Source organism: Chelonoidis abingdonii, chromosome 1 (assembly GCF_003597395.2).
Source record: "Chelonoidis abingdonii isolate Lonesome George chromosome 1, CheloAbing_2.0, whole genome shotgun sequence".
Taxonomy (NCBI): domain Eukaryota; kingdom Metazoa; phylum Chordata; order Testudines; family Testudinidae; genus Chelonoidis; species Chelonoidis abingdonii.
In genome coordinates this window covers 163,951,475-163,979,300 of record NC_133769.1, presented here as the reverse complement: position 1 = coordinate 163,979,300, position 27,826 = coordinate 163,951,475, and the positions used below count along the sequence as shown (strand labels likewise).

Genomic DNA, 27,826 nt, shown 5'->3' with positions numbered 1-27,826 from the left:
ATTTCAGTTGAGGCCTCCTCAGTGTCAAGTAGAGCAGGACAATTACTTCCCATGTCTTCCATACAGCACTCTTGTTAAAACACCACAGAATGTAAGATTTTTTTGCAACTGTATCACATAGTTGACTCATATTCCATTTGTGATCCACTATCACCTCCAGGATCTTTTCAGCAGGAATCCTTATTTTTGTAGGTGTGCATTTGAGATTTCTCTTTCCTATGCTAAGTATTTGTCTTTACTGAATTTAATCTTGTTGATTTCAGACAAGTTCCCCAATTTGTCAAGGTCATTTTGAATTTTAATCCTGTCCCCCAGAGTGCTAGCAATCTCTCTGTTTGCTGTTGTCTGCAAATTTTATAAGGACACTCTCCACTCCATTAGCCAAGTCATTAATGAAAATATTGACGAGTACCAAAACACAGGACTGGCCCCCATGGGATACCCTCTCAGTTTGGCAGTGAACCATTGATAACTACTTGGAGTATGGTCTTTCAACCAGCTGTGGATCCACCCTACAATAATTTCACCCAGACCACATTTTCCCTAGTTTGCTTATGAAAACGTCATGTGGGACTGTGTCAAAACCCTTATTAAAATCAAGAGAGTAGGATTCTCAACAGTACTCATCACTGGGCTAACTCATCTCTAGTTGAAGTCTATGGTAACCGCCCACTAGACTTCAATGGGAATAAAATCAAGGTAGTACCAAGTGTTTTTGAAAATCCCACCCTAGGTGTGCAAGAGAGCAACCTGGTGCCCCAGACTGTAGCTGTTTCACTCGTTCTCATATAATCTTCCGGCTCAGACCTGAGTGAACTATTCTGACCCCATCATCAGGAGGTACTGTACTTTAGCAGTCAGGTTTGTTCTGTTACTGATTTAAACTTGGCTGAGCACTATAGAGGCAGGTGGTCTAATGGTTAAGGTAGAGAGGTGGGAATTAAACCTGCTGGGTTCTGTGCCTAGAACATGATGGTCTGTATAGCGCCAAGTCTCTCATGATCTAGTCCTCAGCGATGCTGAGCAACCCTTTCCCACCGAACCCCACACAAGTGCTCAGCACATCTGGGGAAGGGAAGGAATACAAGGCCATTCATATTTATTGCTTCAGTCTCCCCAGCTAGGCTTGGAGGGCAATACTGCATTAGGCTCCATAGCTGTGTATCATTTAGTGTTCCTCTGAGTCAGCACGTTAGAGCAGTATTAAAAGTATCCCCACAGCTGTGACAAATCATATCCAGTAGACTTCTCCTATTACACAAAAAAGTTTTTCACTTATGGCTTAACTGAAAGGGTCAGGTAAGGAAGACTTTTGGCAACTGAGGTTACACGGCAGACTACTTAGAGGCTCACACGTTTCTTCCAACACTTCCAACTAAAAATGGTGGTAGCTCATTCTGCTTGAGCAATAAAGCCATATATCCTCAACTGTATTTAAACTGGCAGTCATGTTAACACCTAATAGTACATAGGGAGTCTGTCATACACCTGGAGAGTTTTGTTAAACTTTCCAGAGCTGCAACGGCTTTGGGAGGATCCTGTAACACTGCACATCGCAGGTAGAAAGACTAGGTATTTCAACATTTCAATACCTACCTCTTGGATTACAAAATCAGCACAGTGCAGTTGAGTCACCCTTAGACATTTCACATGAAACTCACCCAATGAAAATCTGATTCAGTGTCATTCCCTCACCTATACATGGTAGGAAGCACTTCAACAACAGACCTGTTTTGGCAATACTGAGTTTGAAGGACGTAACATGCTATTTCTATTGTTTGTTATACTGTTTAGATGCCTTGTGACATGCACCCTTTGAAACTGGAGTTAGGTAGGTAGCTTACCTAGTAGTGTAGAAACTGCCTCCACGCCACCATTATAGATCTCGAACCTCTGAGAAGGCAGCACCATTTCCCACAAGCCTTGTGTGTAGTTTATTACCTGGAAGTAGCCACAAGTTGAGAATGCCCACCACACAGACCAGCAGAGCATAGGCCGGGAGGAATAGCACTGCAGGAAGTCCTGCCATAGCTCTCTGAGCACCTTTAAGATATCCACTTTCTCCTCCTGCACAGATTTAAAAAACAAAAAGAAAAAAATTCAAAACCCCACTTTTGAATGATTCACCTTACTCCACAAGTGCACTTACCACTGGCAGGAAGTGCCAGAGCAATAGCCCTGGATACTCCACAACTCAGTCTGTCACAGAGCAGGCAATAAAGCATCCCCACCAGGCTGTCCCAGCAACACGCTTTCCCATCCTAACCCTACACAGGTGAGGAAATAGCTCATTCTCCATGATCTATGTAAACCTTGGCCTCTGTGCTCTGAGGGCCAATTTATTGCTAGTTGTGGTGGAGAAGAGATTGATTTCCCCACCCTATTCACTAGGAACTGGACAGAAGCGACCACCTTACTTCACACAGGCCATAGAGCCATCAAATAACAGCTTCAAATCACTGCCAACTTGACCTGGATTTGAGCCAGAGACCAAGTAATAACAGTTGGAGAGCAACCACGGAAGTTGCTTCCCACAAAATCAGTTTTCAGAGATTACAATTATTCAAATTAGTGGTCCTATTACATAGCTTCATGCCCCATTTATCAAGAGATGCGATACAATTACATAGGTCAAAAGGCTCAGACAATTATAGATATATTGTCTGGAGGAGATCTGAAGAGTGATGGAGAGTCTATGAGCAAAGATAGAAGAAGGTTGTTTCAACAGGCATAAGAGATGCAGAGCAGAAGCTTTGTGCAGCCACAGTTCCTGGGACTATGTGAAGAAAAAGAAACTTAAGGTCTCTTCTCATGCAGCTCACCTAGAATGAGGTTGGGTAAAGAAGTTCCAGGGGACAGATTTTTTTTAAGTGTTTGCCTTGGGTGGGGAGAACAGAAATTAATTATCCATCAGAGAGGCTGGTTACTTTAGTATCTAATATGGAATTATATTCCCTACTGCTTTATGTGAACAGCACTAGAGAAAATTAAAACTGGTTTGCTTTGTAATAGAGATGCTAGATTTCAGACTCCTTTGGTTCAGTAGATCTAGCAACTCCTCACGCCAAATGAAAACAACAGTATGCAGGAGTTGTACAGAGTAATTTGTATTGTACCAAGACACTGCAAGGGTTCTTCCCAAAGCCATTAAGGGTCATATAAGCACCATTAGGATTTCTCCTTCCCAAACCCCCTACGACGAACATCAGCAGCCCCTTATGCATGGAATGCCCTTCCTGAACTAGTTTGTGAAGCTCCTGCCTTGTCCTTCAAACCAGTCCTCAAAACCCAGTTCTACTGTGATGCCTATTAGCAACAGGAGACTTTATATGCAAGTTACATTTATAAAAAAAAAATGTTGAGAATGTTAAGGTTGAGAAGTCAAGCCCCTGAAAGTTAGGAAATGCCATATTTATGGTGGTCTGTGCAATCTTAATTTTACCCCCGTATACACCCATTCTGTACACTGAATGAAGCAGGGGTCCTGTGGGGGAAAAGCAGTATATGATCATGCAATTAGACATCATAATGTGTCGACACAAGAGGGCCAAATTAAGGTTACCCAGGCAATTGTAAAACTGGCATCTCCCTATTTTCGAGTGCTGGACTCTGCATCCTAAATATTATTCTCATTTAATTTGAGTTTTTTTGTTTAAAAAGATAACCAAGTTCTGCTGTGGACAGCCCTCCTCCCCGAATCATGCTATGCTGAATGTGAACGAGACTAGGTGTGAGAGGGGGATGTCAGCTTTCTGATGCAAAAAATACCTCACCGATGCTAGCTTAATGTTTACTGTATAAGGAGAGAGCAGCTGCTCAGTAATGACCAGCTTCTCTCACTTTTCAGGAATGACCAGGCTAGGATTCTCAGACCCACATGAATCAGAGCCCCTGAAGACAAGAGATTTACAGACTACCAGCCCTTCCAGCCACTCTCTTGAGCCTCCAATACTACAAAGTGAGTGGCAACTGGTATGCTTGGTTTCACTCAGTCAATAATACGACAGTAAATAACACCGGTCATCCAAGGATCACAGAGCATTTACAAGTGGACATTATGGTTAGGTTAAGTGACTTGCCCATGGTTCAATTCATGGCGAGGGCCCTACTAAATTCAAGGCTGTGAGAAATGTGTCACGAACCATAACATCAGATCCCCACCGTGAATTGTAGCTATTGTAGGGGAGAAAGAGGGGCAGGGCTCTTACTGTGCATCAGGGTCCTGCTGATGGCCCCAGTGGTGTTGAGGCCACTAAGTGTCACTAAGCATTATTCTAAGTAATTTTAAAAGGTAAAGGCTATAAGAATATGGAGTTTTCCCTTAGGCCTCTCATGAGCAAAAGTCCGTCCATGTTAAACTCTAATTGACCTAGCTGGCCAATAAATAAACAAAAGGCCAGGTGTCCGCAGCCTTATCAGTTGCAAGGCCGCTCAGACTGGTATGGAGCAGAAATAATGAGGCCTGCATACTTCTGCCACAAGGGAGTGAAATAAAACACCTCTGGACAGGACAAGATAGTAGTTCAAAGAAGTAGGCCTAATGAACTAGACATGTAGTCACCAGATTTGAGTTTAACAGTTTAATGACTCTGATTAATGTAACTGCTATAGGGGGAAAAGGGGAGGGGGGAAAAGGGACAGCTTAGCTAGAGGTAAAGTATAAAAAAGGTAACCTGCTTGTATTAACTCGTGCTGGATTTGAGGCAGGTCAAGTCTCCCAGCACCACTTTGAGATCTCAAATAAACCTTGCTGATTTCTCCCACACGGTGTGTTTATTGGAGCTGAAGCACTCCGGGCAACGGACTACCACTGTTGTTTGCCTCAGCAGTCTATCTGCCCACAACAGTGGGGCTGAGCAGGGACACTTCCTCTTCCTTTGCACGACTGTTCTCAGGGGAAGATCAGACCCACCACTGGACATCTTCCAAAGCTGCAGGAAGCTCTGTGGCTACGCTGCCTTCAGAGCGTGGCTGTGAAGGCAGCAGCCATGGAGCTTCCTCCAGCTGGGGGGGGGCTCCTGGAGGTGGGTCTGATTTCCTCTGTGCTGCTAAGAGAGCCCCAGCTGGGCTGAGGAGGGACGGAACTTCCTCATGGGGTGGTGGGGAGCAGGAGAGAACGGGGAACTGCAGTGAATGGGAACTGCAGGGGCAATGCCTGCGGACAGGTGCAGAGCTGCTGCCAGACATGCCAGCTGCTTCCAGGAGCAGCGCAGGGCCAGGGCAGGCGGGCAGCCTGCCTTAGTCCCACCATGCCACCACTTGGAAGCTGCCTCAGATAAGCGGTGCCCATGGGAGTGTGTACCCCAAACTGTTCCTGCACCCCACACCTTCTCCTACATCCCTAACCTCTGCCCCAGCCCCCTCCCAGAGCCCACACCTTGCTCCCCAACCCTCTGCCTGAGCCCCCTCCCAGAGCCAGCACCCCATATCCCACCTGCACTCCAATCTCCTGCCCCAGCCCTGAGAGCTCGCCTGCACCCAAACTCCCTCCCAGAGCCAGCACCCTAACCCCCTCCTGCACCCTCAATCTCAGCCCAGAGCCCCTCCCACACTCTGAACCCGTCGGCCCCAGCCTAGAGCCTGCACACCCTCCCAACCCGTCCCAGCCCAGTGAAAGTGCGGGAGGGTGGGGGAGAGTTAGCTATAGAGGGGGGGATGAAGTGAGTGGGGCAGGGCTTCAGAGAAGGGGGAGGTCAAAGGTGTTTGAGTGTGTGTAATTACTGTTATCTCTACATTTTCTTTAAGGTAGATCCTGGGTTGCACTTAAATTTAAAAAGTGATCCTGTGCTTAAAAAGATTGGAGACCACTGCTCTAGTAGCTATCAGACACTCCCTATGGAATGATTTCTTGGTGCTTGGCCAGTTGCTGTGAGTTCAGTAATTGTCTAGATCCCTGTTCTCTGGGTGGGTGCAAACAAATGCAATTTTCTAATGACAAAACACAACCAGTGTGAGGACATATCAGCACAAAACAGTGGATGCTGTTTCTATTCTTGCTCTGAGCAGAGGATTTCAGGTAGAGCATGGATTTAGGCATAGGAAAGTTAGAGAACAGATTTGCTAAGTAGGAAGCAGCCACTGATTTTTCAGGTCCAAAGTGGCAGGTGCTGGATGCTTCAGAAGGCAGGATCCCCTAAACATTTTTTTAATTGTACAATGCTGCACATGGAGATATAAAATTCTTCCCTAAACCCTGTAGCCATCAGTTTATGCTCCTGAGATTCAACTGCCATTATCCTAACATGCAAAACCATTATAGAGCAATGTTATTCAGCTCTACTTTGGTTTTAAAAAGTTATAATAATGGAGCCTCAGTGTTTAAGTATCTGGTGTAATTTAACTTCCTAGATGACTGCAGTGATCTCAGAGAGCATTCCTTTTATTTCAGATTCTCCATCAAGGCCTCCTTGTTCTTGTATTACAGGACTTTTTTTTTTTTTTTTTTTAATTAACTGGTATTTTTTTAGTAAATCTCTCAAACGGCACAGAATGACATGTTTTTATTACTGAGTGTTTTCAGCATATTGAGTATGCTGCAATGGAAGGCAGGATCCTTGCCTCAGGTAGCTCACACTCGTCTGCCTCAACATATCCTTTCCTCCCAAGTAGAATTCTGAAGGCATTTACAGCTATTGCTAGACGAAATGGTCAGTGAAACTGACAAGGAAAGTGCTATCCTATTGCTGATGCAACTGTGGAAAAATAGTCCAGATACCGGTGGGACTGACTGAACAAATCCCTGGGCTGAAGGTCAGAAAGGAGGAAGGCTTTTGATCAAGATCACTTGTTCAACAGTCCATTACATATACTTGAGTGATCCAGGAGCTCTCCCACCCCATCCCACTAAAAGCAGTAAAATAAAAGAAAGACTTCCCTTAATCTACGCTCAATGGTTCCTCCAGTTCTCTCAGTAAAGGTGCCTTGCAAAACTGTTAGATTGGGTAAGATTAATTCCCTGGAATGTTAACAGGCTTAATTCTCAGCAGTAGCTGATGAAAGGATAGACTCTTCTGGTTAAAATGAAGCCCAACATTGTTGCCCTCCTTCCATTCTTTGCTAGGGATAATATTTGAAGAGAAACCTGGTTGGGGAGACTGACACATTATATAGCCACACTGGCTCTAGCTCTGCTGAAATTCTCATGCAGGATTTTATTTTATCTTGCAACTCCCTTTTGCAGGGACTTCTCATGTCTCAGCCTTCCAGCATGTGCAAGAGCGATACAGCCCAAGTTCTTGTGCATACTTGTACTACTGTGAATCTTGCCCCAACCTTAATGTCACTGACTCTCCAGTCACTTCAAGATCCAGCTAGAGAGTGATTTATTTGTATTAAAACACTCCCCCATGGACTTACTCTAACCCATCTTATGGGCCTGGTCTCTCCAAACTCCCCTCAAATTCAGCATCAGCCTCTGCCTGATCAAAGTTGTGACCAAATGCACCCGTGTATTCACACCCTAGTGCAGGGTCTCAAACTCAAATGACCACGATGGCCACATGAGGACTAGTCCATTGACCTGAGGGACGCATCACTGACACACATCCCTCGCTGCCTCTGGCCCCACCCCCACTCCACCCCTTCCATTAGGCCCTGCCTCTTCTCACCCCTTCCCCGCCCCATTCCAACCCCTTTCCCGAAGTCCTCACCCCAACACTGCCCCAGGAGGTGCAGAAAGGCTGTAGGGTGCGGCAGGGGCTCAGGGCAGGGAGTTGAGGTGCAGGAGGTGACGGTGTGGTAGGGGGCTCAGGGCAGGGAATTGGTGTGTGGGATGCAAGAGAGTGAGGGGTATGGCACGGGGTTGGGGTGCAGCAAGTGGCTCAGGGTAGGGAGTGCAGGAGGGGTGCAGGATGCGGCAGGGGACTCAGGGCAAGGAGTTGGGTGCAGGGTGCGGCCGGGGGCTCAGGGCAGGGAGTTGGTGTATCGGGTGCAAGAGGATGAGGGGTGCAGCACAGGGTAGAGGTGCAGGGTGCAGCAAGTGGCTCAGGACAGGGAGTGCAGGAGGGGTGCGGCAGAGGGCTCAGGGCAGGGAGTTGGGGTGCAGGACGGGTGTGGGGTGTGAGCTCCAGCCCGGCGCCGCTTACCTAGAGTGGTTCTGGGGTGGCAGCGGCATGCACCAGGGCCAGGGCAGGCTCTCTGCCTGTCTGCCCCAACCCCATGCCCCACGCTGCTCCGTTCCAGGAAGCGGCTGGAACTGTATCCCTGCAGCCCCTGTGGGAGGGGCTCAGGGTTCTATATGTCTGCTGCTCTTGCCGCTCCTCCACGTACCTCTCATGAAGCTCCCATTGGCCGCAGTTCCCTGTTCCCAGCCAATGGGAGCTGCGGGGGGCAGTGCCTGGAAGGAGGCAATGCAGGCGCCCTCCGCCCGTGCCCCTCCCCGGCCCGAAGGGGCGTGCTGCCAGCTGCTTCCGAGAGCTGCATGGGGCTCACGCCGCCACAGGGGGCAATCCCCCAGGTAGGCAGAGGGGCAGGGGAGAGCACGGGGAGCTTGGCAGGCCACATGCAAGAGCCCCGCAGGCCTTATGCAGCCCACGTGTTTGAGACCCCTGTCCTAGTGTAATCATTTTTGTACAAAACAAGCTTTTTGAGGTATCACATGAAAACTAAAAAAAAAAAAAAAACTCACTGATCAATAATATCATGGTAAAATGTACGCAGCAACATTACGCGTAAAGTTACAAATTCCCCCGTATGATGTTGGTAGCAGGTTATCAAACCCATGCAGCTGTGACTAGAAAGCAGTGGTTATCAGGTCTGTCCTAAACAAAGGAATGTGTTTACCTCCATTTACATATACATTGAGATGGTGCAAAGCTGCATTTCAGCAAACATAAGAGAGAAGAAAGAGGATGGGAGCACCTTCACTCCCAGACTCCACATATCCACATTTACTGTTTGAATAAACTTTGCTTTGAGGGCTAATCCACAGAAGAATCTATTTCAAAGGGGAACTGGACTATAAAAGCGAAGGGCAAATACACACTTGGATCTCTCTCTCTCTTTCACCTAAGACAACAAAGGAACAAGCCTTTGGACTTTTGGGAGGGGTTTTTACATTGAGCCAAGTCTAGCATGTTTAGTTTCAGTTAAAGAATAGTAAGTTTCTTTACATACAAAGTGATTTTGAGTACAAATATAAGGCATTAAAGTCAGAAATGGTTACAAGAGAAACAAAGATCAAATGCTTTTTGGGAACTAAGACTTATCTAATATGGTGTTTAAACTGAATTGTTTGGTAACTCCAAGTAGCAAACTGTTGTACACTGACCCCTTACTTGGGCAACAGACCCATAATATCTGGAGTGTCCAGGAGAGCACTGGGCAGTGAAGAACATATTTTTAGGGAAAATTTGGGACTGGGAGCATGTTGGGATCAACCTGCAAGTAATAATGAAGGCTGACGGAAGCAAGAGTGTGACTGCAATGTTCCTGACAGGCTCCTGGGGCAGAACTGCTGGACCAGGATTATGACTGTACACAGACACTCGGGGTGTGATCTGCATGCTGGCAGGCTGATTGTGAGCGACCCAAGATTGAAGAGCAAGTGGTGACACATCCCCTCACTGCTTTGGATTGCCCTTCGAAATGTGATACAAATATCACCACTAACAGTGCAAGAGCTTTCTCCTCTGTGGCTCCTAACACCTCTTCATCAAGCTGAATCTCCATCTCAGAGAATCATGGATTATTAGGGTTGGAAGGGACCTCAGGAGATCATCTAGTCCAACCCCCTGCTCAAAGCAGGACTAACCCCCAAATGGCCCCTCAAGGATTGAACTCACAACCCTGGGTTTAGCAGGCCAATGCTCAAATCACTGAGCTATCCCTCAAAAGGACCGCTTTATCAATGAGTCCTTTGTCACTTACTGACATTTGCTCTGATTTATTGTCACTCGTTATAGAGAATTTCAACTGAGTTATTACAAAAGGTACTCTAAGATACTTCCGGGATCAAAAAATAGGACTAAGTTTGTTGTAGTTCAGTTACAGCAACTACATATGCCAAGTGGTAATAAGTTAATTATATAACTGTGCAACTGGACAAATTTAAAATACTCCCACAGGCTATACTCTGCTTAAAATACTCTATTTAAAATACTCCCACAGACATGCATCAGAACTTAGTGCACACAACCCTAAATTCTTGTACTGACTCAGCATCTTCCTGGCCAGATTAAATGATTAGCAAATTCACCTGCAATGAAACTCTATAGTTCTTCAGTTTTTCCCCCCTCACTCAGTTATTGAGGTGGCAGCAGCAAGCTGCATATTGCGATGCCATGGGGTACATTAACTGCACTTTGGGCACCCATAAGGTTCTTACCACCTCCCTCCCAAAAGTGTTTCAATTCTTAAATAAATGAATAGGAATTTATGAATTTCTTCAGTCTTTGATAATGTAAAGCACTAGAGAATTTTAAATAAAGTGACCAGGTACCTGCAGGAATAATGCACTACATGTGTTTTTCAAAGTTCGGGTCCTGAGCCAGGACTGGATCGTGGCATGTAAGGCACTGGGTCACCTTGCTCAGCACCCTGGGATATCAGTGGTGCTGCTCAGGTAAGGCAGGCTAGTGCCTACCTGCTCTGACACTGCCCAGAAGCTGGGCCTGCTGATGGCTTTTTCCAGGGCACAGCACAGTCCGTGGTGCCAAGACAGGCGAAAAGCCTGCCTTAGCAACCCCACTGTGCCGCTGACTGGGAGCTGCCGGAGGTAAGTCCGCACCTTGATCCCCTGCCCCAGCCCTGAGCCCCCCCGCCCCAAACCCAGGACCTCTTTGTGCACCCCAAACTCCTCATCCCTTGCCCCACCTCACAGCCCACACCCCCAGCCCACAGCCCTGACCCCCTCTCACACTCCAACCCCCTTCCCCAGCCCAGAGCCCTCTCCCACATCCTGTACCCCTCATTCCTGGCCCCACCCTACAGCACTCACCCCTGCACCCAAACCCTCTACCCCAGCCCTGAGCCCCTCCCACACCCCTCATTCCCAGGCATCAACAATTCTCTTCAATTGGGTCCCCAGAAAAAAAAAGTTTGAAAACCACTGCACTACAATACTGTGTGATCAAAAGGAAGCCAGGAATGCACTTTCCTGTGTCACACATAAGTGAGGAGGTGGAGAGGGATACCTTTTACTGTCAGGTAATTGAGACACACAGTTCACTACATATACAAGGTTGCCATATAGTGACAGAGAAATGGAAGACAACAGGATGGCTTACCTGTGTCTCTGCAGAATGCTCTTCTACATTTAAGGAAACCTTCGATTCAATATCTTCCCACCCAGGGACCCTTTTTAAGGCAGGATCATCTTGGATGACAGCTCCATTTTTACAATCTAGAACTTTCATCTCCCTACTGACCTGGCTTCTCAAGACGTGGTGAAAGAAAAGACTTTTCTGTGGCATTGGCAGAAACCAAGCTGTGGCAAAAGCCACAGACACAGAGGTCAGCGAGAGGACATTCAAGCTGAACAGAGACCAATTGGCAACCGATACCAGAATCTGTCCACAGATGGAACCCACAGTGTAACCCACCAGGGTGGCACTTCGACAGTAGCTGGTGACTTTCTGGTACAAGTTCAAATCCACAATGCTATAGATGTAGGAATAATAGGCAATCTCTGTAGCAGTCACCAATCCATAGAAGAACTCGAGGAACTGAATAGCTAGCAATCCTTGAGCGTAGAGCAGCATGAACCATGTCACTATAAGGCTCAGTCCCTGGAGAAGGATTACAGGTTTATACCTGAGATAGTCTGTTGCAAGGAATACAGGAAACAGCAACACCAAATAAGAGTAGGTCCATACTGGATAAATTTCATTGAAAACCTGTAAGAAAAGCAGGCCATTAACCAATCACCTGGGAAAGTAAACTCTGTGTATTTGAAAGTTCAAAGAAAAAGATTCCTAAACACACATTTTAAGAAACAGCAGGTAAAACCATTTCCCAGCAATGCCAACAAATGATCTCTACAATATACTGAACAAAATGCAACCTCTCCCCCTTCTACCTCTAGTTAGTGCTGTACAGGGAGCTAGAGGTAAGAGTGGGATTGAGTTTGGTTACTTAGAATAAAAATCTTAAATGTATACATGTCCTTCCATCCCCAGAATTCCCAGAGTGCTTTACAAATACAGTAGTTTTCATCCACTAGTGAAATGCAACACCTGTTTACTAGAACATCAGACTACTATGTAGATGCTTAAGTACTTGCATAAGGCTTTCCAGGTGTAGATCACAGAGTACTTTACAGAAATGAGTAAGTTACTTAATAATATATTTATAAAACATTATACATTTTACATCCAAGGAAACTGACTTGTCCAAAGTCACACAACAGATCAGTGGCAGAACCAGAACCCAGGAGGTCAGGATGCCAGACTACAATCTAGTATCCTAGCCGCTAGTTAAGCTAAGGGCAAGTTTAGGTCTGAACCTGCAACCAGTATATTTGTTCATTCCTCCAATGAAGAAGAACATTATTATTATTATTATTATTATTAATGTTATTAACCAAAAAGTGATCATGCTTTACTGCTCATTCGTTAGTGAAGAGATAGTAGTAGCAGTTGCTTCTCTACTCTGCTTCTCTTACTACTTTGCCATGCCATCAACTGACATTTACTTTAAATCAGTAACAAATTCACTACCAGTTATAGTGGTCAGTATCTACACGAAACAGTTGACATACAATTTATTTTTTTAAACACAGATTCTGGATCAGTGCATCAGTTAAAAAGCCTCCCCTGAAGTTAGCCTTTAGAAAATCCTTTTAAGATTATTTGCATAGGTTTTTCTGGTTCCCTGGTGGGAATATCTTTATAAATACCAACAAAGGGGAAATTGACTATACAGTAAGTGCTGTCAAACACTCATACTATATTATGTTATACATTATGACATTCTCCTAAGCAAACCAGGGAAATGTGGTCTAGATGAAATTACTATAAGGTGCTGCATAAAGTACAATTAGGCAGGATTTATCTAGTGGAGTCCCACAGGAGGCTCTGTGGGGGCCATTACTATTCAACACTTTAATTAATGACTTAGTTAATGGAGTGAAGTGTATCCTTATAAAATTTGTAGATGACACCAAGCCAGGAAGGGTTGCAAACACTTTGGAGCCCAGATTCAGAATTCAAAACAACTTTGACAAATTACAGCAGTGGTCCCCAATCTTTTTCATCTGGCAGATGCCAGACAACAAGCCGCGGAGGACCGTGGCGGCGGATAAGCATCCGCCAAAATACTGCCAAGCAGCAATGTCAACAGGCATCGCCGCCGAAATGCTGCCGAGAAGCAACGTCATCCAGAGGAATCGCCGCTGAAATGCTGCCGACGCCTCTGGACAACGCTGCTTCTCGGCAGCATTTCAGTGGATGCTCGTCCACCGGCCAGTACGCAGGTGCACTTAGACGCCCCAGCGGATGCCATGGCGCCTGCAGGCACCATATTGGGGACCCCTGAATTAGAGAATTGGTCTGAAATCAACATGATGAAATTCAATGAAGACATGCACTATACTTTGGAAGGAAAAATCAGTTACAAAAACACAAAATGGGGAATAAATAATTAAGCTGTAGAACTGGAGGAAAAGATCTGGGGGATATAGCAGATCACAAATAAGTGTCACTTACCTTGAACAGATTACCACAGATTTGTGGAATCCCTGTCACTGGAGATCTTTAAGAACAGGTTAAAGAGGGATGGACTAGGAATACTTGTTACTGCCCCAGCGTAGGGCAGGGGCAGCTAATAGGCAGACCGCATGCCTAATTCAGATCACCAGATGCTTTTGAACAGACCGCTAAAATCTTATTTATCTATCATCATCCTTATTTTTGTATTATTTTCTCTAGAGACTGGACCTCGACTATATTTTGACCAAGAAATTTGGACCTTGACAAAAAATTACCACCCCTGGCACAGGGGAATGGACTACTAGATTACCTCTCTAGGTTTCTTCCTGCCCTACATTGCAATAATTCCCTGTAAATATTTACAGCAATCTTAAGTGTAATTTAGAATTATAGTGTATACATTTTCAGACAGAAGTGTGACATGTGACAGTGTCCCTTTAAACTATTAATTTTTAGGCCATGGACGTTAGGATTTTGGGAGAGCAGGTCCTCCCATGAAGATTTTCTTTCCAATAACTGCTACTCTCAATTTGTACTCTGGCACTTCCAATTGTGGGGGGTGAACCAAGGTTAGATAAAACCAAATCCACCAGAAGTACAGGCATTTCCTACAAATCAGTGACAGCTATCTCACTGCTTATAAAACCCGCCGGGGGGCGGGGGAAGAGAAAGACCTAGCCATACTCTCTCCAGCTTCCAGCTGAGGCATGTTAGGAGGGTAACATGGGACAAGCTTAGCTACTAACCCCTGCCATCCCCATCCTGCAGAACAACGATACACTGAATGTATACAATGCTCTTAACAGGATGAGATGCAGCATTTTACAAAAGCTATTACCCCAATTTACAGAAAGAGAAGGGGAGGCATAAAGTTAAGTGATTTTCTCACGTTCATAGAAAGATTCAGTGGCTGAGCTGCAGTCCTGACTCTTGCTGCCCCAAGCGAATACGTAGGCACCACTGCTTCCCTGAAGCCTAGCTCAAAAAAAATTAACAAGGAGTCACATTGCAGCAGAGGGTGCAACAGCCAAACTCCACCGGGGTGATTCCATTTTGTCTCCCTACACTCCCCCGCCATCAGATAGTCACCGCCCGAGCTGTGCCATGGGCGGGGGCGGCTGCTGTGCGCGGCTGCCCTCACTCACTCCCCCCAGGGGGATACTCTGCCGGCGCGGGGGGAGGCGGGTGCAGATGCAGTTCCGGGAGATCCGCGTGAATCCGGAGTTTGCAGGATCCCCGCATGGGGCGCAGAGACCCACAAACACCCGCCCCCCAGCAGCCCCGGGCGGGCCGGTACCTGGGTCTCGGTGAGGTTCTTGTCCGGCCCCAGCAGGTAGCGGGTGAGGAAGGGCTCGGAGGGCCGCAGGCTGGCCAAGAAGCCGTACAGGCAGAGCAGCGCGGTGGGCAGCACCCAGCGGCGGCCCCGGGGAGCCCGCGCTTCCATCCGCGGGGGGGGTCGGCTCAGCGCGCGGCGCCCTGAGAACTCGCGCACAGAGGAACCGCCATGGGCCCGCACGCGCCGTCAAAGACACCTCCAACCCAGCGCCACTGGCTGGGGCGCGCGAGCTTGTACGGGGGCTTCCCCTTGGATAAGCCAATGACAGCGGGCAGAATGCTGTGACGTTAAAGAGGAGGGGAGATGGAGCGCGTGCTGGATGTGGGGGCTGGGGAGGGTCATTCAGGAGTCAGGCCCTGAGAAAACTTGAGCCTGGCTTAAAGGCCTGTGATCGTAAACATAATACATACCAGGCTCTTTTTTTTCATTTGTCATCTGTGGTTTGAGCCTCAAGATCATATTTTCCAGGTTTTTTTACTCCGCGGCCACAAGCGCTAGAAACTTGCTGTTTTTAAATGGCTGGAGCTGAACTTCTCACCTAGTCAGCTGAGAAGAAGGTCACACATTTCCAGTAAAATCACAGGAGTTGGTAATGTTGCATGCCCTCTATCTGACACATCACCCTGTGACTTGGCCCATGCACATCACCAAGAGCAGCCTGTAACATAGCCTGTATACACCAGTCTGCACAATATCACCCACGCACCCAGGCACTGGCCTGTAACGTAAACTGCAGCACATCTTGTGCCTACTGTAGAATGGCCATTCACATGTTCCCTGAATACCAGACATTCCAGCACTTTTGGTAACAGCATGGGCCCACCTCTGCCTGCATGATGCTCCCTTCCCCCCACCAACATGACCTTGTAATAGTAATCCTCCAGGATTGTCCTGGAGTCTCCAAGAATTAAAGTTTAATCTTTAATTAAAGAATATGTCATGTGATGAAACCTCCAAGAATACATCCAACCAAAATTGGCAACCCTACCTTGTATGCACAGTGCATGCAAGGTCATGCTGCATGGGGGATGCCATTTCCAAGAGCATGCTTCCATGCACTTCCAGCATGACCTTATATGTACCATGAGTGCAAGGTCATGCCAACAGGGACAGAGAAGAGGACTGTCCAAAATGGCATTCCTCATCCAGTACTAGACAAAGCCACACCCTGTTTTGTCTCAGTAGCGGACAGGCACAAACCAGATAAAAAAAGAGGATTGTTCAGTATAAAACTGGATTACTAGCTGCACCAGTGGCAATTTGCAGTGAAATACCCCTATCCTCACTAGCATCACTCAGTGTAATATCATCACTTGCTAACAGTGAGCTGTACAATTATATGCAATGTGCCCCATTCACTGGCAGCATACAGTATAAAGTCTTTGCACCACCAGTATTGTGCACTGCAATAGTTACTTACATTATTGTTTATTAGTTATATTGTGGTAGTGCCTACCAGGCCCAATGATGGCCCATGACCCCATTGTGCTAGATGCTGTATGAACACAAAACAAAAAGATAGTGCCAAAGAGACTACAAGCTAAGTATAAGGTAAGAGACAATAGGTGGGGGAGCACAAGAGAACAATGAGACAATACTGTTCAGCGTGATGGGCAGTGGTCCCAGCATACAGCAGCCTAACCATTGTCAAGACTTTTGTGGGTGACTTTGCAGAGAAGAGTTTTAAGCAGGGATTTGCAAAAGGATAATGAGGTAGCTTTGTGGAGGTTTACAGGGAGTTCCTTCCAAGTGGGAGGGGCAGCATGGGAGAAAGCACAAAGGTGCTTATTTGAAATTTGAACAAGTGGGTGATGGAAGCTGGCATCATTGGCAGAGCTGAAGCAAGAGTTGACATCTCGATAACATATGAGACATGATCAGTGGGTGGGGTGGGAGTAGAGTGTGAAAGTCCTTGAAAGTGCAGACAAGCAGCGTATGTTTCAATAGAAAAGGGGGAGCCAGTGAAGGGATGCAAAGAAAGGGGTAACAGGGCCCAAGTGATGAGCTAGGAGAATGATCTTTGCAGCAGCTTTATGAATGGATATGAGCGGGGTGAGACTGAATTTGTCAAGCTCAAAGAAGAGGCTATTGTAATCAAGAAGTGAGATGATGAGAGCCTAGATGAGTTTTAGCTGTGTGGGTAAATAGGAGAAGCCATGTCTTAGAGATGTTATGCAGAGAAAGAATCAGCCACATTTTGACACAGTGTGGATGTGAGGATCTAGAGAAAGGGCTGAGCACCCAGGTTACGGGCCTGAATGACAGGGAGGATGGTGGTGTTGTCCCTAGTGATCAAGAAAGGAGGGCAGAGGGAGAGCTGGGGGCGTGGATAATTAGGAGTTCTGTTTAAGCTGTTGTCTGGGCATCCATGAGAAGATGTCAGAGAGACAGAGGCTGAGATTTTAGTTAGGACAGAAGGAGAAGAGTATGGTATAGAGAGGTAGATTGGTGAGTTGTCAGCATGGCAACACGGCACAGCAACCACGTTGTGCAGTAATTGTACAAAGAACTTGTTAGGGCAATTACTGCACATCCAGAACAATATCGGGCATTACTGATGTCAAACACCTAATCTGGGGGTCAGATCTAGCCAGTCTGATGTATTTTTGTGGCCTTGATGGCATGGCTTTGGGGTTTTTTTAAAAGTAAGTTTCTAGGCCTCGTGATTACAAAACTAGCCTTTCAAATGTGACCTGAGTGTAAACCAATGATGTGGTAATGTTCTCCTGATTCTGGAGGCAGTCTGGGTGTCTGAACTACCTGCACCTCATTAATCTTATTGGGCGTGTTACTCTGAAGCATAGTAATGACACTTCAGTGTCGGCATTGACTATGTCATTGCAGGTTATTTTAGCAGGTCAGTTTCGATAGAGTGGGAATGAAGCCCACAGTGTGGAAACAGGAAATTACTAACGGAAAGGAAGGTAGCAGGAAGAAAGGAGGTGAGCTACAAGGATAGAGAAGAGGCTCAAAAACAGGAAGGAGAATGGGGACGGAGGAATAACTGTCCAGAGACAGTGGTGTCAAAATTAGACTCAGGACTCACAGTTTGTCAGACCACTCTGTTTTATTAGCACAGGCTCTGCTAATAACACCCAGATAACGTGAGCACCATGCAAGACACAAACTATCTTATTTATACAGATAAAAAGGGTGAGAACTTAACAAGATAACAAAGGAAGCAGAATCTGATAAGTTTACCTGGGCTAGCCATGCATATCTTATTTCCTTACTAACTATTACCATCTCCTGTTAATGTTTCACCATTAGCATGATTGTTTATGCCTAATGTTTCTTTTCCTGGCACCTGTATTTCAACATTTCCTATTTCTGCTTAAAGGTACATACAACATTTCTTTAATCCATTCTTATTTTTACAATATAATTAATTCTACTTTCACAGTGGTCATCCTAAAGGTGGACATATTTGCCCCTGGAGTGATGTGGATCATGACAATAAGTTGTTGCAAATAATTATAATAACTAAAAGTTTAATTGCTATATAAAGATTGGGTTCCACCCTTAAAAGTTGTGGACTAAGGGGACTATTTAGGTTGCTAGTGTGTAGAGACCACTGCCTGTCATGCTGACCAACATTATCTCATTGTTTCCTTGTATGCTCATACCTGTGTATATCTATCTATCTGCAGTCTCATGTCTTATACCGAGGTTGTAAGCTCCTCGGGGCAGGGACTGTGAGTTTGTTCTGTGTACGGCACCTAGCAAAATGGGGTTCTGGTCCATGACTGGGGCTTCTAGGTGCTAATGTAATATAAATAATAATAATAATTATTTATAATTAATAACCAATCAGTGATGAAAGATTAACGAACTCATGGCTTCTAGAAGGAGACCTCAAAGGAAAGACAGAGATCCTCATTATGAGCACAGAAAATTTGTCAAAGCTTAAATTTTGAAACAAAATTGACCAAGAGAACTACTCCCTGAACTGCAGAATTGTTCCAAAAGGGAAGAGATGGTGCAGCATGTGCTGATCACCTCCAGGGGCCTGACTGGGAGAGAACATATGAACAGACACATGGAGATTGCCAAGAGTCTGCAATGGAGACTATGGGCAAGTACAGATTTAAACTCACCCTGCGGTATTATGATCAGCGAATTGCAAGTGCTCTAGAGAACGAAGAGGCTAAGATTTTATGGATCTGGCAGTTGTCACGGGCAAATGGTGCGGGCAAACAGGTCAGACATAGGTGTTGTATAAAAGAAGATAAATAAGGTCATGTTAATTGATATTGCCATGAAGCAGACAAAAACAGAAGACAGAAGACAGCCCTCAGGCTCGGCAAGAATTTTAAGCAAAGCTAAAGGAAAACAAATGTATTTGAGCACTTAAAATGCACAAAGTCTGCAGAAGGTTTAAAAAACTCCTGACTATGGAGTCATTTTGTGCTCAGGATTTTTTGGTGATTCATAGGTAAATTTTAGACAGTAGCTGTCCCTGTTTTATGTTTAAAGATCTTGTCTGTTGTGAAAGCTGTTTGTTCAAATACAAACACAAAAAAATCACACCCCTAGGATGTAGTAATAATTTCAAAATGTATCCCTGGCCATGAAATATAATTTAAAATGGAATGGAATTAAATGAATTTGGCACCTCTATTCCTATGCCCCAGGAAAACACAATACCATATACCAGATATACAGCCATTGCTCAGCTCACATTAGGAATCACCTTCAGGAGTTCCCCCACTCCCTCTCTTTCCTTAAGGCTTAGGACTTGTTTACACTATAGGTTATGTCAGTATAATTTGTCACTCAGGGGTGTGACTCAGCCATGCGCATGTGATGTAAGTTATTCCGACCTAAGAGTCAGTGTGATAGTTACCGCCGCTCATAGAGGTGGTTTTAATATGCTGATGGGAGAGCTCTCTCCCCGTCTCCCGTCAACATAGAGCGTCTTCACCAGATGCACCACAGCAGCCAGCTTGAGCTTCTAATATAGACCTACCCTGAGTCACAAGGCTTCAACAAAGGGATCTTTTATCTTCCATTGTGTCCTCATTCTTTTCCAGCAGGGCGCAACCTGAACTTCAGAGGTTGGATTCCAGCACCTTTTTCCCCCTAGGCAAGATCAGAGCTGGCAGCATTCCTCAAATTCAGTAAAAATAGCTCCTCACTATCTTATTAGAACAAGAAAATATTATACAAAGAATTAAATAATGTTCACATGAAATAATATTTCAGAGAGAGAGGAAAGGAGGAAAGAGAACAATTAATTCTAAGCTCTGATTGGAGCTATTCTATAAAATGTATACATTCTATAAAATGTATATATATTTCCTAGATAATTTGCTGTTCTCTGCTCTCGGTTCAGATCCATCCTGCAGCATAGCAGGAACTCCCTGTTTTCTCCATCTCCCCTTGTGCTCTGCTTCCTAGCTCACACCTGCATTGCTGCAGCTCCCATGCTTTGTTACCTTTCATCCATGCTTTGCTCCCCAGAAAGGGAGCTGCAATGCAATAGGATGATTTAATAGGATTTACCAGACTGAGTCGTACCATTCATCCATGCAATCAAGTATTCTGCTTCTAGCTAAGGTTAATACCAGTGATGAGCTGCCAAAATATTAACAGGTTCCCACCTCCTCATCTCACCCGCCCCCTGGGGAGGTCATGCCTCATCCAACCCTGCATGTTCCTTGACACCCCCTTCGGGGACCCCTGACCCATCCACCACCTTCCCTGTCCCCTGACAGCCCCCTGCCTCCCCATCCAACCCCTCCTATCATTCTTGATGGTCCACCGGGACCCCTGCCCCATCCAATCCCCCTTCTCTCTATCTCTGACTGCTCCCCACCACCTCATCCAACCCCTGCTCCTTCCTGACTGCCCCCTGGGACCCTTGCCCCCATTCAATCCCCCTGTTCCCTGCCTTCTGACCGTCCCAACCCCTATCCACCCCCCTACAACCCACCGAACACCCCCTCCCTGCTCCTTGCCCCCTTACCACACTGCCTGGGGCTGTGACTGGGTCCACTCCGCCAGGACCACGACCGGCGCCATGGGGCCCGACTCTCTGGGCCGGGCCAGGCCAGAACCACTTGGTCAGCACTGGCGCCGCGGGTGCTTGGCCGGGACCAGGCTGGGGCACTCTGCCAGGGCCAGGGGGAGCCGCTCAGGTGGAGCCAGACTGGGCCGCACATGACATCCCCCTCCTGCCTGGGTTACCTGCCTGCTGCTTGTTTCAGGCTTCTCACGAACATTTGATTCGTGGGAATCAGGGGAGAGGGAGGAGAAGGGGGGCAGAGAGTTCAGGGGAGAGGGTGAGGTGAGCTGGGGGCCGGGTGGACAGCTGCCCGAGCCTTTGTTAAATTTAAAAACTTTTTAGAACCGGTTGTCCTGGAACAACCGATTCTAAAAAGGCTTCTAAATTTAACAACCGGTTCCTGCGAACCGGTGCGAACCGGCTGGAGCTCACCACTGGTTAATACCTGACGCGTGAAAGGGAAGTAGCAGAATAAACCTCCATAATGCACCTACTGTATCTTGATGACGCCTGTAATAAGTTATTTTCTTAAGCCTAGAACCATGTTTTTTTCTCACCCTCTCCATCATTATATCTTAACTTGCATAGCTGCAAAAGTTATTGGTGTCATAATATTAGCCAGCTCTTTATAGTGCCAAGCCAAACATTTTGTCACCATCCACATTCTCCTATGGCAGTGATTTTTGCAGGCTGTTTGTCCCCTGTGAGCGGCAGAATTTTTTTCAGTAGAATTTTTTTCTACTGCCCCTTGATATCATTGCGTAAGACGGTTACTCACCTTTGTAACTGTTGTTCTTCGAGATGTGTTGCTCATATCCATTCCAGTTAGGTATGCGCGCCGTGCGTACACGCTCGTCGGAAGATTTTTACCCTAGCAACTCCGACGGGCCGGCAGGTCGCCTCCTAGAGTGGCGTCGCCATGGCACCTGATATATACCCCTGCTGGCCCGTCCGCACCGAAGTTCCTTCTTGCTGGCTACTCCGACCGTGGGGAATGAGGGCGGGTGTGGAATGGATATGAGCAACACATCTTGAAGAACAACAGTTACAAAGGTGAGTAACCATCTTTTCTTCTTCGAGTGATTGCTCATATCCATTCCAGTTAGGTGATTCCCAAGCCTTACCTAGGCGGTGGGGTCGGAGTGAGAGGTCGCAGCATGTAGCATGGCAGAGCCGAAGGCCGCGTCATCTCTGGACTGCTGGACCAGGGCATAGTGGGAAGCGAAGTTATGGACGGAGGACCAGGTCGCTGCCCGACAGATTTCCTGGATGGGCCAGTGGCAATGGACCGGCATATGCAGGCTTGAGCCCTGGGGATAGAGTGCGAGTTCACGTGGCCCGGAGGGCTGGTAAGTTCAGTAACAGCTCGGGATGCAGACATCACCCAACTGAGGATCGATCTCTGAGCATGAGATGGGCATACCCCTTAACCATGGTTCAGCTACCGCCACAAGAGTTCGGGGGGATTATGCGGACGGCACTGGTTCGCTCGCTATTTTAGAAGGCTCGAGCGCCCTCCCTGGACGTCAATTGAGTGTGCTGTTGCTCCAGCTGTCGATAGAGGAAAAAGGGGTTTTTTTCTCCGGGAAGAAGACAGGTTAGGAAGATTCTCCTGCGTTGACGGTGAAAGGCCTGAGACCACCTATACGGAGAAGGCAGGGTGCGGCTCAGCTGTACTTTGTCCCTGCTGGAAGAAACGTATACAGGCGGATCCAGTAGAGGGGCCGGATCTCCGAACCCGTCTGCAGAGGTGATGGCCACAGGAAAGAGTTCTTCCAGAGAGATAGAGGAGAAGGGAGCATAAGTTGCCAATTGGTCCAAATGGTCTGGGGACATGGTCTGGCCAGAACACGGTTTAGGTCCCAGGTGGCGGGAGGTGGGGGTTGTGGTAGTGCTCGCGAATCGGAGGTAAAGAGCGCTCCCGACCCTTTTAAGGAACCTATCATCACTGGCGGTGAGAGACAACACCAAGCGCCAATCCCTCTTGGGTGGCAATGGTTGAACATGGACCGCCAAGAGCACCCCTTATGGTACACCGCCCAATCCCTGTTGGTTGGTAAGGGTTTCAGAAGTCAAGTCACAGTATTTAGAGATAGAGACTTCGGTGGAACGGAAGTTGCGATCGCACACCACGGCCATGTGACGCTTTCCATGGTTGGCAGAACGTCGCTCTGTAGGTGGAGGTGCTTCCTGCCTTCCCGCGAGACGCCGTGTCGCACCTGGGGCTAGCAGCAACACATATTTCCGACCGGGTAAGCCGCTCAGTAGCCACGCCCATGACAGTGTAACGACTGAAGGTTTGGTACCGGAAGCGCGTGGTTTCCTGAGCTGATTCAGGTTCCAGTGAACGAGGGCAGGGGGCGACTTGGGAGTCGGCACACGGACCAGGTCCAGCGCATGGGAGAACCAATGCTGTCGGGGGGCCACGTGGAGCTATCTGATCAAAGCGGGCCCTGTCCCTGCGCACCTGTCAGAAGGGACTTGTGGTTATGGAGTGGAAATCGGTGGGAATGCGATAGAACAGGTGTGTCGCAAAGGCAATTAAGGAAAGGCGTCTGCCAACCAAGCTCGGAGTTCGGAGACCTGGAAAGGACGCAGAACATTCTGGCTTTCCTGTTCCCATGGCTACGCGAAGAGGTCCATCCGGGTGATCCCACCTCCGAGAGAGCAAAGGCATTGTCAGTGCGACAGGGACCACTCATGGGAAAGGAAAAGATCTGCTACCAGATCGCAGGGTGTCCGTACTCGCCGGAGAAAGGACGCGACGATGACGGTGAAAGGAGTGGGCTAGCAGAAGTCCCAGAGCCTCAAGGCCTCACTGACACAGGCGAAATACTCTCGTTGCCGCCCCTGTATGTTTATATAATAACCGGTACTGTTGTGTGTCGGTGATACAGAACCATAGCGGACCTTGAGTTGTTGACGGAGAGAGTTTTGACAAGCAAGATGCGGTGTAGAGAATCTCTGTCTTAACTATGCTTTTATAATTTCTTTATAACGTTACATTGTGTTTTATATTAGTATCTATTCTGTATTAGTATCTTATGGGACATTGCCTTCTTGCATTGAAGATGTTTTTTGTATTTCATTGATTTGGCTATTGTGCGGTCTCTCATACACTTGTGGTATGTAGCGATTCCCTTATATAGGAACATTCTCGTACGAAACTTTGTAACAATGATTATAGCCTCTAGGATTGCATAGTTAAGAGTAAAGAAACATGTGCCTTTGTTTGTAGAAGTAGATAGATCTTCCCCCACTCTGTATTCAATTGCCTCATTGACTGATGCGATGTGGATGAGTGAGGCTTGGAAGACAACCACTCCAGACAGTACACAGTTGGGAATGGGCGGCCGAGCAAGGACAATTACAACTTGTCAAAGGTGGGCCCAACTAAGAAGAGCAACTATTATGGCCTCGGGGTTAGAAGCACGCACCTTCTTTAGAAAGACGCCCTCTTGTTGAGCAGTTGGACCCACAGAGAAAATGCGCACAAGACATGGACACGACACGGACACAGACCCAGATTTGAATCTGGGTGAGCTTTGCATAGTAGAGGGAGCTGCATTGACGCAGGTAGTCTTGCAGAAGGGTCTCGTTCTTTGTCCTCGGGCAGCATCGCGTCCGGATGGCAGAGGGAGCCCGGCTCCACCCTCCCCCTCTAGCTCAACATGGCCGTGCATTAAGGCGCATCAGTTGGTACACAGCAAGACGGATGTGTGTTACTGTTGTCTGTCGTGTGTGTTATTAATGAGACTGTGATATTATATCATACGTGCTGTTACTATAAATGTGCTTTGCCTTAATCTCTGAAAAGATCCCTGTATGAGCTTTGAGTACACAGGCGGACCACCTCACTTCCGTACATTTGATTGTGAGGGCTACGCTAGCGGAGTGAACACTGGCCTGGTCACAGGGGGTACGAGGTGGGCCCCTCCCAGGTTGGACATTGATTTGTCAGGGAGCACTGGGGGCTGGGGGGTGGAATGGGAGCCCCGCGCACACCACGGACTGATCGCCACACTTACAGGAGCTAAGGGACGATCCTGGGGAATGGTGGACACCGTGTCAGGAGAACGCCTGGCTGGAGTGAGTTACTGAGCACGAGCCAGGGACTGAGGGGCCTCAGGCTGGGAGGAGCGAGCGTATTCGGTTGCAATGCAGGCCGCCATGTAGTGGCCAGAGACGTCAGGCAGAAGTGCGTAATTGAAGGGTCAAGGCTTGCCGCAGCCGTCGTATGATGGCCGTTCAAGGTTGAATCTCGAAGAGGTACGACGCTCTTGGCCAGAGGTGGAGTCTCGATATGGCGGCGCATAAACTCTTTCCTCTGATGGGGTTAGTGTTGACTTTTCGACACGAGCATTGGCTAGGCTCACTAAAAGTCTCTTGACCATAGCGACGTGGCTGAGGACTTATGTAGTCTCTGAGCGATCCCGGATGCCAAGGGCCAGTCGTCGAGGTATGGAAATACAATATATGCGACTTGCAGCGAAGTGGACGACGACTACAGCCATACACTTTGGTGACACACGCGGAGGCATAGAGAGGCACGAATGGAAGGACGCGCGAATTGAAGTGAAGGCTGTTTACGACGAACCGAAGGAACATCTTTCTGCTGGGGTGGTGAAGTGGCTATATGGAAGTAGAGCGTCTTGCATCGGATCGAGGGCGGGCGATGACCAGTCTCTCAGGATCCAGGTTATGGAGATAATGGTCCCCAAGGAGCTACCAATACGAACTTGAACTGTTTCCAGTATTGTGAGCACCCACAGGTTCGAGAGGATAGGCCTTGAGTCCTCCCGGCATTGGGAGAGTCAGAAATAGCAGTGAATAAAAACCCTTGCCCTGCTCTGCTCTCGAAGCTTCCTCTATTGGCTCTCTTTGCGAGGAGCATTGCACCTCCTGGGAGGAAAGTTCCGCTGCTTGTGAGAGGGTCCCTGACAGCAGGAAGAAGGGAGTGGGGACAGGAGGGCGGGTATGAACAAATTGCAGGTGGTATCAAGTTTCCAACTGTGGCGTAAGACCAGGTCGATCCGATGTTAGCCGGGACCACGCAGGGGAGGGAAAATAACGAACAGTTGCTGGTTGGAAAAGGGAGGGGACAGATCTGTGAGAGAAACTGGTACAGCGCCCTCGGGTGCACCTTCAAAACAAAGGTTTTGGGCCGGAGGAAGGCTTGGAGGAGCTCTGGTTTTGTCCTCCTTGGTTGCCCGACTGTCTACGCTGGCCATTTCTATTTCGCTGTCTGGCAAAGTCTTGCCTCTGCCTGGGTTGGGGGTAGGGCCGGTGTTGTTGCTGAGGTCGGAAGGGTCTGTGTTGGGTGACGGGCGTATGCATCCCCAGTGAACGCATAATGACCCTATTGTCTTTTAGGCTTTGCAGCTTAGGGTCAGTTTTGTCCGAGAACAGGCCCTGGCCCTCAAACTGGAGATCCTGGATGGTATACTGGAGCTCCAGAGGAAGGCCAGAGACCTGGAGCCAGGAAATGTGGCGCATGGTAACGCCAGAGGCTAGAGTCCAGGCGGCCGAATCTGCGGCATCCAAAGATGCCTGCAAGGAAGTTCTCGCGACCTTCTTGCCCTCCTCAAGGATCGCAGAGAACTCCTGACGCGCATCCTGTGGAAGCAGCTCCTTGAATTTGTCTGCCGCCGCCCAGGTGTTGTACGTGTAGCGGCTAAGAAGAGCCTGTTGATTGGACACCCGAAGCTGGAGGGCACCCGCAGAATAGACCTTTCGGCCGAGCAGGTCCATGTGCCTCACTTCCTTAGACTTTGGGGCCGGGGCCTGCTGACCATGGCGTTCCCTCTCGTTTACGGATTGGATGACGAGGGAGCACAGGGGCGGATGGACATATAGGTATTCGTAGCCCTTCGAGGGCACCAAGTACTTGTGTTCCGCTCCGCGTGCAGCAGGGGGAATGGATGCCGGAGACTGCCAGATGGTCGTGACATTGGCCTGAATGGTCCGGATAAAAGGAAGGGCAACTCGAGTGGGTGCATCGGCAAAGAGTATGCTCACTACCAGATCCTCAATTTCTGAGACCTCCTCAGCCTGTAAGTTCATGTTCTGCGCCACACGCCTGAGGAGGTCCTGATGCGCCCTGAGATCAAGTGGAGGGGGGCTGGTGGATGTTGTTCCAGCCACTGCTTCATCCGGGGAGGATGATGAGGAGAGACCCGGCAGGAGTGGATCTGCAGGAGGCTCTGCCTGGAGCACTGCGTCCGACTCTGGAGGGAGTTCAGGGTCCTGAGGCTGAGACAACCTCTCCTCTGTAGGGGAAGGGGGAGGACGGGAAGATGTGGCCTCTGGAGCCCTGTGTTCGGAGGCAGTTGAACGCGGGGGAATCTGTTGAGGGCCCTGGACTTGGTGGTACGCCCAGGGAGTCCAGAATCCCCACTGCTGCGGTCCATGTTCCTGAGGTAGGGGTTCATGGAATAGAGCAGCAGGCCTGTCGGAGTCCTGGGCGTACGCGCTGTCTGCTTGCGAGGAGACCGATGGCTGGCGGGACGGCCAGGGAGGAGCCGATCGGGACTGATATGTGTCCCTCGCTCCAGATGGCGGAGACCTCCTCGGTGCTGGAGATCGGTGCCGGGAGTCATAACGGCGCCGCGATCGAGACCGGGACGTGCCACCAGCTTGGTGCCGGGAGGTCGACCTGGATCTGGAACGCCGACGGTGGGAGCAGCTTCTCGAATCTTGGTACCGGTAGCGATGGCTCGAGCTGGAGCGGTGCCGGGAGTATCGGGACCGGCGTGAGGAAGACCTGCGCCGCGAGTATGACCGGTACCGCCGCGGGGAGAGGTGCCGGGACTGCGAGCGGTGTCTTGATCGAGATCT

General features: G+C 48.1%; 1 protein-coding gene across 3 annotated transcripts in view; it reads right to left on the bottom strand.

Annotated features, from left to right (window-relative positions):
• Positions 1-15,209, bottom strand: part of SLC19A2 (solute carrier family 19 member 2) — a 35,269-nt gene extending 20,060 nt beyond the window's left edge. The window contains exons 1-3 of one of the 3 annotated variants that reach the window (XR_012657005.1): positions 14,944-15,207; positions 11,226-11,834; positions 1,845-2,067 (exon numbers count right to left, since the gene is read on the bottom strand). Coding sequence is in view for 2 of the 3 variants with exons in the window: in XM_032790871.2 (XP_032646762.1) it covers positions 1,845-2,067; positions 11,226-11,834; positions 14,944-15,090 (979 nt within the window). In the remaining variant the exon portion in view is untranslated. Of the gene's footprint in view, positions 1-1,844; positions 2,068-11,225; positions 11,835-14,943 lie in introns of all 3 variants that reach the window. The other 2 variants (XM_032790871.2, XM_032790886.2) reach the window with 2 other exon arrangements.
• Between the last annotated feature and the right edge of the window lie 12,617 nt (positions 15,210-27,826).